Below are 13345 nucleotides of genomic sequence, written 5' to 3' on the forward strand. Positions count from 1 at the left end.
ATGATGATTTAAATAAAAAGCATAATCTTTATTGCATATAAAGAAATACAAGAAAGTTTAGAATAATAAACTATCTCTGTGTCGTTACAAAATTTCTTCTCCACTCCCGAGACTGCTAGCCTAACTGCTCATGAAGTAGTCCCTTTCTATCCCTCTATGCAAGGCTCTAGAAGAATTTCTGGGCTCCCCCTCCAATGGGAGTACAAAAGTCTTTTTATAGGTGTTAGGAGGGAGGAGTTTTACATGATTTTCCGATGTGGGACTAAAGAAAATACAAATCTTTCCTCTCAAAATATTTCTAAATATTAATTTTTTTCCTTTAATAAGCATCTGTTCGTCCGCCATCAAAAACTCCCTGCGAACTCGCCTGCCGTGCGCCCGCTCGCCGCGCGCCCACACCCACGCGATGCCGCACCCGTGCCCGTGCTCGCCTGCGCCACGTCCCGCGTCCGCACTCACCCGCGTGCCCACGCGCTCACTCGCGCGCCCAGGAACATTCTTTTTGTATTCCACGTGAAACATTTTTTTTGTATTCCAAAAGAAACTTTTGTTTTTTTACGATGACGTCTATATCCTTTTGGATTCCTTGCATAGTATCTTCATTTTCTATAATACCGTATGCATCCTTCTTTTATTTTAATTTTATTTTAAGTCCAAATTTTTTCAAACTTGAGTCTTTTTGATCTATGAATCGGACTCTTTGTATCGGCGATCATCTTTCCTGTAAAACATAAAAAGAAGCATCAAATTTTTAATAAATAAAATAAATTAAATATGATTTTCTGCTTTAAATGACTTAAATTAAGTGTTTATCAGGAGAAAATGAGACGGCGATCGCGGGATAGAGAAGAAGAGAGGAGGCATGGGTGAGGGGTTATCGGAAGATGGCGGTCGTGGGTGGGGGGGAGAGTGAAGAAGAGAGATGCAGGTGGGGGGTTACCGAAAGACGACGGCCATGGGTGAGGGTAGAGAGAAGAAGAGAGGAGGCGGGTGGGGGGTTACCGGAAGACGGCTGCAAGGGAGACGATGACGGTTGCACGCGCACCTCACTTAGAGCATGTAGGCATCTACATGTGAATTGTAGGCACCTATAATTCACATTCACATGTAGGTGCCTACAATTGAATTGTAAGCGCCTACACTTCAATTGTTTGTAGGCACCTATAATTCAGCATAAGGGTTCGGTGGCGTCGCGTCTTTCTTTTTTATTTTTTTAACATGTCAGGTCAGCTAACGGGCAATTCATACAAAATATTCACTAATGGCCGGTGGAAGATTTGGGAGGAGAGGAGATGGCGACCGCGGGGTGGGAAACTCGGCTCGGGAGGAGATGAGACGACGACCGCGAGAGAAAGCGAAGAAGAGAGGAAGACGGCAGATGTGGGTGGGGGAGAGAGAGAAGAAGAGAGGAGGCGCGGGTGAGGTGGGTTATCAGAAGACGGCGGCCATGGGTGGGGGCAAGAGAGAAGAAGAGAGGAGGCAGGTGGGGCGTTACTGGAAGACGGCGGTGGAGAAGATGATGACGGTCGCGTCGAATGCTTTTTTTTTTAATATGCCAGCTCAGCTAACGCCCTCTGAACTCCTCCGTTAGCTTATAAAAAAAACTCTGAGATGCATGCTGATCCAACAGAGGGGGATTCGACCGGATAGGAAAAGTTCCAAATTGTATTGTTGTATGACTTCCTTGTATAGTTTTATATTCTTTATGGAGGTTCATTTAAAAAACACATCAGCATAAATTCTTAAGAAAGCAGTACTATTGGATTTAGAGATTTCCGTCCCTATACTTATCGGTCAACATGACTAGAGGAACGCTGTGGATGATTGAAGAATAAAAATATAGAGTTTTGCATGTACTAAACATTCTTTCTTATAATTGGAGTTTTTTGGAGGTCTAGCTGTGGTTAACCAGGCACTATGGACAAACATGTGATGTGTCTTATTTGCAAGGTCTATAGTTGAATTCAGAATAAGATTTGTAGCTTGTGTTGAGTCTTGCTGGTGTGATTAATGAGGATGGGAAAGTTGCTTGCGTCGCTGGTTCAAAAGACTGTAGGCAGTAGACAAGTGGTTAAGGGCCTGCCTCATGCCTATGACGGCATCCAAAGGTGAAGTAAAACTAGGAAGTTTTAAAAAAGATAGAAGTAAAATCAAATCTAAACAAATATGAACAAATGAGCAAAAACATATAAAATAAGATATAATAAGTCTATGAGAAGTACAAACTTGGAAACATTTAATTCTAATTCATGGACTGATTTCATCCTCCATACTCAAACATGCTGCAAAAAATTAAGATAGGCTCCTAGATAGCCCTGTCTAGACAGCTGCCTAGGTGGCCAAAGAATCCTTTTTAAACATCAATACATGTCCAATTGAATGGAATTCTTGCTCATATTTTCAAAGTAGCAGATGGGTTCTGTTTGGGCTTTCATCGAGTTATATGGGCCTAATAATCCGCGTATGTGCAGTAGCTTTTTGAGTAGAGTTGATATGTATGAGGTCCTCTTTCTTTTCCTTCTTGGGTTTGGGGGGAGGGGAGATTGTTAATTGTATTGACTTGAGTTGTTTTTTATTCTGTTCAAAAAAGAGGTGAAATCTGTCAAAGTAGAAGTATGCTACACTTACAGCATTGTTAGAAGTTATAAGTTGATAGGTCATGCTGATCTAACTAATTATTCTATTGAGTTAGTCTCCATAGAATATTTCTAGGATTGATAGATTTTGGTGGCAAAAGCTTGAAAAAACAATCTGCTTTAATGTCTTCAGAGTCTTTTTCTATTGAAAAGGATAATGTTATCAGTTTCGAAAAACAAAAGCTGGGGTTCAGAGCTTTTTGGATTGAAAAAAAATGGATTGAACAAAAATGAGCTGTGCAGTCTGTTCTCCTAGACATATTTTGTGCATGTCAGTTAGATTTTTCTACTGGCTGTGGCTCCTTATGGAGCATACTTTTCACTTCTTTCAAATTGGTCAAAGGGCTAGTGAAATGGTTGGCGCTGATGCTGCACGACTGAAAGATACCATGGAAAATCTTTGCAAGTAACTTTGGCTCTAACACCTTTGTCTATTTGAAACTCCTGTTTTTCAGTAATGGTGCCATCATGCAAAAATCTTTTGGTGGCTTATAATGATATTATTATATGAACTTTGGGGTTGACCTGATATTGCACATTCAATTTGCAACTCAGCAACACCTTCTTTGTTAAATAATCATACTGCAAAGCAATGAAGTTGTGATACATTTTTAAACAGTTATTTGAAATTCAAGTGACCAAGAAAACAAAAGAGAAGATCCATGCTGATGCGTGGTAGCCTTCGCGCCCCCCCCCCTCCTCCCCCAAAAGAGGATCTGCACTGATAAAAGCCTGTTCCATGAAGTGCGCTGCACGAACCTGGATATACTGTTCGTGGGATTGATGGCCTAAGTCTTTCAAATCTCTCCTGGTTGTCCCTTGACTTCTTCTCGTTAGATTAATCGTGGTCCTGCGGGGAAATTATACAAATTGTAGCTGGCACCAGTATAAGCTCCAAGCCAACCATGTTATTGTATCCTGCATACTAATGTTGCATGTTGTTTGGTTTACTTGATTTGGCTGAATTACCATTGAGTGCTTCACATTTTTATTTTTCTACAAACAGGAAGGACTGGGTAAAAGATATGTGCGGGAACAAATGCAGGTGTGTGCCCTGAAGAAAATTTTTGTCTCCTCATTCTCATTTTTATGTTTCATCTTTGTTGCATCGTAAAAAGCTTGATAATTTTTCTGAACTGTGCATATACTGGTTTTACGTAGAGTTTAAAAAACTATTTAATTTCTAAACAAGCATCTGTATTCTTTGTAAAGGTCTGGGCATTTGGCTCTCTTTGATACTTTAAGCCAGGGTTGCTATAATCTGTTCCAAGCATATACCACCGGCATAACCATCTCTTAAATTAAATTTATGCAAAAGCTATCTGGGTCTGAAAGACTATGGGATGGCTCATGTGAAATTCGGCCTACTGCCAGAGCCTACTGTGGGCAAATGGGAGGTTGTTATCACTGATTAAACAGACTGAATTATGCCACTGTAGCACATAGGTCCTTGTTATGTGTGTAATATAAGGGGTACATAGTGGTTCATTTCACAAATTGTACTTCAGATAGCTGTTTCAGGTATTGATCTAAGGTTGTCGATGCGTCGCCCACTGGTAGTGCTACTGGGGTCTCATGTGCTGCTCAAGCCATTTACGGTAAACATTTGCTGTTACCTGAAGATGCCTAGTAAATTGAGTTGCATAGAGTTAGAACTACTGCAACTGTTAAGTTACTTCAAAGTGTGATTCTGGTAATGTCCCTTGGTGTAATTAATATGTACAACTTTGTATGTTAGGTGCTTTGGCCACGTCGGTCTGCAACAGTTGAGTTATTTTAAGGTTGGAGTTGGAGTTTCTCTCTCTTTCTGGATAGGTCGGAGTTGGATGAGAATTTCAACTGATAATGAAATTAACATGAGTACAAATTGCAAGGCTTCTAGGTAGTTTAGCTACATGCAACCACAACCTATAGATAGTCTTATGAGCCAACTTCATTTTCTTTCAGGTTATGTTTTTGAATCTGGATCCAAGCCACTCACAGGAAGGGTTCATGGAAGATTATTTCAGAGCGATAGGATCATTCAAGCTGGGTCTGGCCATGCATGATGGAAACTCACCATGATGTAGGTGGGTCTGGGTTGGGTTGGGTATAGGTTTGGGCCTTCCATCAGATAAAAATTAAAAAAAATATATCGATCCTTTTTATCTATAAGGAAAATTAGTAATAATATGAAGAGCCAGTGGAGCAAACTAGAAAAGGATGTTGGTATGTTGTATGACCTCTAATATGGTCTTGCAACGATATGATTCCTTTAATAGAACATTCCACTCGCAATCGAGTAGTATTGGAGCCAAAGTGACAAACCAGAGGATCGGAAAATTGTATTGGACTGAAGTCATGGATTGGCTCGTCCATTTTATGGCATACTGATAGATAGCGGTGAGAGACATATTTGTCGTTAGCCAAAACTGTGTTCCTCTTATAAAGGGCAGAACAATTCAGAAGCATCTCCTGATCGCCTTCTGATGAAAAAGTTTCTCTGCTCAATCTCCATTAAATATGCAAGATACGGCCTCTTGGATCGATACTGTAAAAAGAGATGATTGCCTTCCGTAAGTCCAAATAATTATAGGTTGTGCATCCAGTGATTCAGAACCCTAGTTTGGCAACTTCTTTTAAGAATGCACGGTCCAAACAATGGCCAATACACACATTATAGAACGCTTTTTCCAAGTCAATTTTGAAGAATACGAGCTCCTGCTGGTCTCTTTTACCAATCATCAGAGAGTCAGTATTTTGGAATAAGCTATCTTGTTCTTGTGTATATACCTTGCCTTCCTAAGTCCTTGGCCCCTTTTGAACAATATATGAAATGTATCTTTAATTTGCTGGTGAGGTCAGAGATATCACTGTTCTCTAGTCACTAATGATGCCTGAAGTCTTCCCAAGTCCTGACCCATCATTCCAAAGGTGGAAAGTCTAAAAGCTTCTTAAAAGCTTCACATTATCTCTAACATGTTTTATGACAAGCTCACATGCAAATCATATGAAGACATTGCATAGGCTATTTGATAGTAAAGGAGCATTAGGAATGTATATTAGTAACTCCAATAATAAAGAGTCCCTTTTATCTTTCAGCAAGATATGCTTTAACTTAGGTCATTCATGCCACCAGCGCTGAGCAAGATTGAGTTGACTGACTTCAACCGTAAGTCATTGCATGTTTCCCACAGACGAGGCATAAACAATGAGGCATCACCTCTTGGAGGTACCACCATGTCTGCTTGTAGTTATTGTAAAGGAAAAGATCCATGGGTGTCACTACCAAAGGTCTGTAATTGAGAAGGGCTGTCTCCAACTCAAACAAACAAATGTTGGTGGAAGAGTAACATGTGATCGCCTTATGTTCTTGTGGCAGCAGCCACATCTCTTTGTGGTCAGAAGGCCTTTCAAAAGCTACGGGGGAAAGTGGTTGCAGAAAAACAGGAGCCTTGGCATCCGTTATAGCTGTAAACATAATGTTTGGTACACTTCTACCTCCACCCACACCTGTCCTCAGGATGTGATGTTCTTTGGCAAGCACTGGGACGTCCCTTTGCTTGGGGTACGATTAAGCTAGAAAAAGACTCGAATGTGTTACTGGTGATGTTGTGAGAAAGGTAAATATCACTATTTTACTTGGAAAAGTAAAAGAAAAAATAGATTTTTATAGATTTCATGTAAAAAGAACTTTGATTGGTACCATTTTAGTTCTTTCAATCTTCGCATGATGGTCTATAAATAATTACTGTGGGCTAGCTCCAGTATTAAGTGAAAACTTTCTTCGGCTGCTGGTTTAGGTATGATTTTTGGCAAGACAGAGGATCTATATCAAGAGTTTTATGGACTATTAAATACTCAAAAGACATGTTATTTTGGAGTGATTTTTCCTTTTTTGTTTCTTTTTTTTTTTTCCCGAAAGAAATATGGTGGGATATTTTGGAGTTCTCAAAGTATGAATCTCAAAGTTTATGGTGTACTTTATCCGACAATGAACAAGTTGCCTTTCCTGTAGACCTATGCCAGATCTTTATATGCTCTCTCGAAAACTACATTAGATTACTGGCATGAGAAACATTACTCAAATAATTTGTCGTGAAACCACATTAGTCTGCTAAGTGGATCTATTACATGTTGAAGTTAAGGTAGTGTGGACTGGATTTTTAAGTCGTGTTTTGTCAGAACGCTGCTCTTATGATCATTGTGTAAACATGATTTCTAAGAATAGGAAATTTTAGGTGGCTTGGATGGCCGCAGTATGTGAGAAAGATACTTAATTTTGGTGCAAATTCCTCTTGATTGAAAGGGAAAGATTCAAGTTTATAGTATAATTTTTATGATAGAATTTGAACAGCACTTGTTCCTACAAGTCTAAATATGAAATGCACAGCACAGTGCTCTTGCAGGCTGCGTTATTAATTAGGATAAAGTGCACGATATAGAGTTCCCCATAAGTTCTATGTGAACTAAAGCATTCAAAAGTTGGTCAAATGGTAAGACATCCGCTTGGGGCTATCGCTTTGAATGTGACTCGGCTATGTCATCTCTGACAAGTGAATTACTTCCTACTTGTATGTTAGGTTTCTCATTAGTACAAGAGGTGGTGCCCTTGAGCCATGTAAATAGACTCCAGCAATGACATGGATTGAGGACCCATCATATCCACCCGACTACTCCTAGATGTACACGAAAGATGGTTGATTTCTGTTTCAGATAAGATGCTTAAATCATATCCTATGACTTTTCTCCATTAAAAAAAAAACATATTGCAAAGACATCAAGCAATGGAACATGTGTTTCACATTAAAGCAGTAGACGTCCTTAGCATGATACATTCCATCTAGAACTCAAAGGAAGATGCGTAAAGAGATGGATGACAAATATTTTAATTTTGGAACGCATATATTGTTGCATTATTCAAAGTCACCTACTGCTGATACGAACATGATTTTTAAACGGAAGAATCTGTGGCAGTGGAACTCACATGCACGTCATTCTTCAAATCTTCCTTTTTCTCTATTCATGGACTATGCATCATGTTGTTTTTACCATTAGAATAGTTCTCAATCAACTTATTGTCTCAAAAGCCAAGTCCACCCACCGGTGGAACTGCATGACTCGGGAGGCCATGCGTCAGTGAGAGGGTGTGGCTTTTTGTTCCGCGGAATGGATGTATTGGATGTGATGCACCTTCTCGTTGCCATGCATACAGTCTTCATGTGCCGCTGCTGATGTGTAAGGCGGCCATTGGACGATGGAGACGCGACCACGTGTCACATCCCCATGCTCCCTCCCTCGGCCAGCGTTGGACTGGGGTGCATCACATGGGAGGGCGGTAATCATCGTACGGGTTGTTGCTTCGCATGGAGCGGCAAGTCCCTCCCCCCCGCAATGGCTTTGTTTGGGACTCGATGCGAGCGGAGGCCGAAAGTTTTAGTTGGTGTGATGGATGTGATGTGAAAGGTGAGGTGTGATGGATGTGACGTGAAATGGGTGAAGTTATAAAGGTGAGGCCCCAAAGCAACAATTTACTTGGGCCCACATGGCATCCATTCTTTAACATTTTGCAAATTAAAAAGGAAAATAAATTCCCGTTACTACTAATAGTTGTACATTGCATCGATTTTTTTTTTGGAATATTAATGTATTGATTGATATTATATTATGGAATTCAAGAAAGTACTGTTTTTGCTGGGAAAATGATTGGGGAAGGTTAATCACTTGTATGAATAAGAAAGAGAAATAAGGAAGGGATAGAGGGGAGGAGAGCAGGGAAATTACTAGGAGGGGTGATGTTTTTGAAGATTAAAATATTTTCTCGATTTTATTTGAGAGAGAGAGAAAGAAAGTATTTTATCATGAATGCGAATAGAGAGTGGACGGAAGATGAGGTGCAGGAGTGCTTGGAAGCATGTGCGAGTGGGAGAGCGATAACAGTAAAAGGATATTTTTGTCATTTGTGAGCGTCTATCGGTGCCGTCTAATGGAGATACATTGAAGGACTGAAATACGACTTCATGCATTTTGTTGAAATTTTTAAAAAAGAGCAAGCTAAGTGTCGGGAGGCCAAAGTTGGGGGATCATTAAATAATTTTTCTATTTTTATAGTAGTAATGGGAGGAATTGGCATTTGGTGATGGGCTACGTGCTTGTCATTGGGGTCTGTTGTCCCATCGGCAGTTAGCTGAGTGTGGAATGCCGAGCTTGTAAAACAGCAATAGGGTTTGGCTGTATGATACTATCAAGAAACAAACATATAACTTGATAGCTCTATGGACATTGGGATGCATTATTGGCACATGAATGTTGGATTCATGTGAGTCATATTGTCAATAATGTCGTTGGCTGTACGTGTCATGTCATCTTTTTCCAAACTTGGTCTTGTTTATTATTGGGTAAGATTCAAACATATATATAAAGGTAGGTGGAGACTTCATAACATCCATAAAAATTACAAAAATAAGTATCTAAAAATAAGGGCTGTCTTCCTCTTCCCCACAACAATTCTTGTCCACCTCCATGCAGTCCAAATAGCATGCACAATGGCTGTCTTCCATGGAAGCCAATGCAAGACTATGTTGTCACCCAAATGGATCTTTACAGCTTTGTCTCACACAATGGACATGTGGGACAAACCTACCACTTTTTTTCTACAAGAGATCCTCAGTGTATAAGCCTTCCTTTAACACCAACTAATTGAAGATTTTAATCTTCTTTGGTACTGCCGCTTTAGATAGGCCTCCTATTGTATGTAGTATGGGCAAAGCAGGCCACCATTATTGATAAATGACACAGAGTAGGTCTTGCCCGCTTTTAACTTCCACAAATGAAGGCTTATCTGCCACCCTTGTAGGCCTTACATTAACTAGAAGCTCAATGAGGTTGCTAAATTCCTGGATTCCTCTTTACTCTTATAGATGCAAATGAAGGGGCTCTTGTGAAGGATGATCTTAGCCTCAAAACCAAGAAACAAGGCCTTGGTTGGTAGAATATTGGAAACTGTGGCCTCGCAAAAACAATAGGGAATTGACTGGGAATTGCAGACTTCCAATGTGGCCGATGTATGCATTACTATAAAAGATTTTTTAGAACATTTGTAGCCAAAATAAATACACTTGGAGAGAGGGGCTAACCTTGATGCATCCCTCTTCTGCAATTCACTAAAACTCCCTAGTATCTAATTCACTAAAACTCCAAACAGTTGTAGATAATAGCAATCTCATTGAGTAGATCAATCTATTTGCGAGTCTATCAAAGGTCTTTTCAAAATCCAGCTTGCATGCTGTCTCTTTTGCGTCCCTCCTTAACGGTACAAAATTATTTCGTGGCTGACAAGAAGTTTTTTTTTTTTTTTTTTTCCTTTCTCTCCCAATAATACTGTTCTCACCTTTCTCTAGACTTTGAAGATATGGATGCATCCTATAGCACCAAAGTTTCATAAAAGGACCCCACTTCATACACAGTAAATATGAAGCCAAAAACCATCACAAGTACTTACGCTAAGTCTCAAAAAAATGTTCTTTTGAGGAAAAGGTTCTGAAAGTACCTGAAAAGATAGGAGGCATCAAATTCTTTACACCAAGTTTGTGCATGAAATTTAAAGCTGGTTTACTGACCATCACATTTTGGTTTTGGTTTTAGTTCTAAAAAGATCATTGAGAAACTTCCTAGTAAATTGCTTCAATTGTCAAATAACAAGGATATGCATCCCACTGAGCCTTTTCTTCCTTGAGCTTTTGGTGGGTCTTTCTAGATTCATACTGCTCCTTCTCTTTGATTGACTACTCTTCTTTTACAACTTGCTTTTTTCTGTATGGTAACTTCTCATTGACTTCCAGCTTTAACTAACTGCTCATATCAACTATTAGTTCAGAAAAAATCGACAGAAAGCAAACCATTGCTGCACTTCTTTTCCTGACATATGTCGAAAAGGATTCAACAAATAGATCCGAGTGAAAAGAGTGGAGCTTTTGATCCCTTTTCTCCCCTTACAAAGCTTCTAGACTCTGATGTAATAGGTGCTTAGTTGCAGTTTTAGACCGAAAAGCCAGAGGATTTTAGGAAATGTTCATAAGAAATCAAAAAGTGCTTTCTTGAGAAATAGGATAGGACAGTGTGATGCCTGGCTGAAGATTGGAGTGAGTGTATTGAATCAAGATCTCTTGGAGCAACACATATTAGGATCCTGCAGGAGTTTAGTGTCATAAGGTTACCAATTTGTGAACATTAGCTGGGAAATAAAAAGATCCACTGAAGTGGTATGGTATCATGTGCTCGGTTTTTTACATGGCATGATCAGGGTCCTACCCTCCATTATGTGATGCATGGTATGATTGATTCATGTACAATGCACTTGTTGAGGATATATAGGTCCATCGTCTGCGAGTGCTTTCAATTTAATGATTTGAAACTAATGGCTTAGATTTAAGTCCTGCCTTCTACTTAGTTAAAATAGGTGAGGCTCTGCATCCAGCCCCACTAAGAATTTTCCTTTCTTTTTTAAAAAAAAAAAAAAAAAAAGTATCCGCAAAACTAGTCCTGGGCTCTAAATTTGGTAATGGTTATCAAAGTTCTGATCTGCTGATTCTCTCTTTGTTCAGTTCCAGTATTATCCAGTTTCATGTTTGACTCTCTGTAGAAGGGTCATTAACTAAGGTGTACAGGTTGAGTCTGTTACAAATCCCTTTTGATTCCAAAGCTCAAATTTTAGTAGGAACTTTAGTTTGAAACTTCAAGATCCTAAGCTTAAGCAAAAAATTACGTCATAAGCTCCAAGTTTTACATGAGCCCTGGTATCGATAATTCCGATAGCTCAAATATTGCATGGACCAATGAAGTTGGTTGATTTTTCAATGCACATATCCAAATTTTGCATGGAATAGCATTCTAGAAGCCAGATACGTAAGCAAAATTAGAATAACCAACCAGCCCTCCATTATTAGTTTCTTTCCTTCATGAATGTTATGGATGAAATTTGTAGATGTTGATGAGCTGAGCCTTAACTCCCTCCTCTATCTCCAAGAAAATAAATAAATAAATGTGTTGGAAGATCTTGAATAGTTCTGATTTGATATAAAACTAATGCTCACTTGTTGCTGAGGGACAATATATCCCCAAGCTAAACTTTCCCCTTTTAACATTATTGGGCTTTAGGCCCAATTAACTTGAGCAGGATGGGCTTATTGGAATGATGGAAGTTTCTATATGTTTGTTTCCATCGTGGAGTTTGTAAATGATGATTGATGGGACATGATTGGCGTGTAGTGACATGGCAAGTTTCTATTGGAAATTGGGCCCCACCGAATGATGTTGTGTTGGCCCAACTTAATGGATTGGCATGGTTCATGGTCGCATGGGTATTAAATATACTTATTTTTCTCACCCGTGCTAAAAAGCATTGGTTATAGAAATTTTTTTTTTTCCCCTCAAATATTATAGAATATATTCTCTCTCTAAATCAGTTTAGTTTCTGAATTTAGAATATCACTGATGGACGTGAACTATGAATTTTGAAAGCTAACAGGTTGTAGTCTGCTGTATATATTTTCTGCTCTTCATAGGGCGAAGCATGTGCAATTAACAAGAACTTAGAATGTAACAAGACATTAATGGAACCAATATTAATTATGAGTGGTTCTAAAGCTAACATTTTACCACAATGAACTTTTATAGATATTTAGTTAGCATTTGATTAAATTACTAGTTTTCTTGATTGTAACTCTTTAGAAGTTATAACGGTTGAAAGATGAAGACTAAGAGAAAAATGGAGAAAGTTAATGTATTCATGTTTGAGAAGGCATGCAAAATGAAGAACAGCATTTACAAATACCAGTTAATATTATCATCCTTTTTACCCATTATTGACCTTAGTAATAGGAAGTGTTTTAGAAATTTACTTGAAGCTAAAAAATATTGCAACCACTTTATGAATAAAATTTTGGATATGATCTTCGTAGATACTCTATGGACTCCATATGTACAATTGGAGGCTACGTATAACATATTTTATTTTTAGTGCAGAAAAATGTTTGAGATGTCTGGTATCTAAAATATTGTTATGAGATATGGCTACTACCAATCAAACAAATTCCACTCTAGATTTTTGACTATCACCTTATCTAAATTTATTTTTAACTATAGAAATCTCCATGATTTTTCCATTATGAATCAACTATCTATAAATTATAAAATGCCACTCCCAACTGAATGACTATTAGAATTATTAAAGCATTTTATTTCATGCAAAAATTAATATTTTAATACAATACATTGCATCTCTATAATAGCTATATGGTTCATATGAAAAAGTTGTAAGCATGGTTTTACATCTCTCGCCGAGCAAAGAAAATGTAAGAACCTAAAGGAAGATCTTATTTTTGTTTTTAATATAAAAGATCAGCCATGAATCTTTAATGTTTCCATAATATATGATCTTTTAAAATTGAATTTTATGGTCCTTTCACCTAGATGTGAATCTTAATAGGACCGCTTGCTAGTTATAACTCTTCTTTTAAAGCAAAAAAATGTTCTCGATAATCTTTATCACACATGTTCATCTATTTCATAATTTTCAAATCATAACACCTTATGTTTATTTTTTATTTCATGTGATCATATTATTTTCTGGACAAAGGAAGTAAGATTGACGTGTGCTACATTTACTTAGGTCCAAAATTTTAGAGATGCACTATCTAAGAATTAAACCAAGAACTTTTACTGGCTAAGTA

The 13345-nt window shown here is 38.3% G+C and overlaps 1 protein-coding gene across 20 annotated transcripts in view; it reads left to right on the top strand.

Moving 5' to 3' along the window:
* LOC105039750 (uncharacterized) overlaps nucleotides 1-6454 on the top strand; it is a 31827-nt gene extending 25373 nt beyond the window's left edge. For 6 of the 20 annotated variants that reach the window (XM_073249084.1, XM_073249081.1, XM_073249093.1 and 3 more), the window contains 3 exons: nucleotides 3643-3681; nucleotides 5813-5909; nucleotides 6001-6429. In XM_073249084.1, coding sequence (XP_073105185.1) covers nucleotides 3643-3681; nucleotides 5813-5909; nucleotides 6001-6198 — 334 coding nt within the window. In that variant the 3' untranslated portion in view covers nucleotides 6199-6429. The other 14 variants (XR_012137113.1, XR_012137114.1, XR_012137105.1 and 11 more) reach the window with 14 other exon arrangements.
* The last annotated feature ends 6891 nt before the right edge of the window (nucleotides 6455-13345 follow it).

Source organism: Elaeis guineensis, chromosome 1 (assembly GCF_000442705.2).
Source record: "Elaeis guineensis isolate ETL-2024a chromosome 1, EG11, whole genome shotgun sequence".
NCBI lineage: Eukaryota > Viridiplantae > Streptophyta > Magnoliopsida > Arecales > Arecaceae > Elaeis > Elaeis guineensis.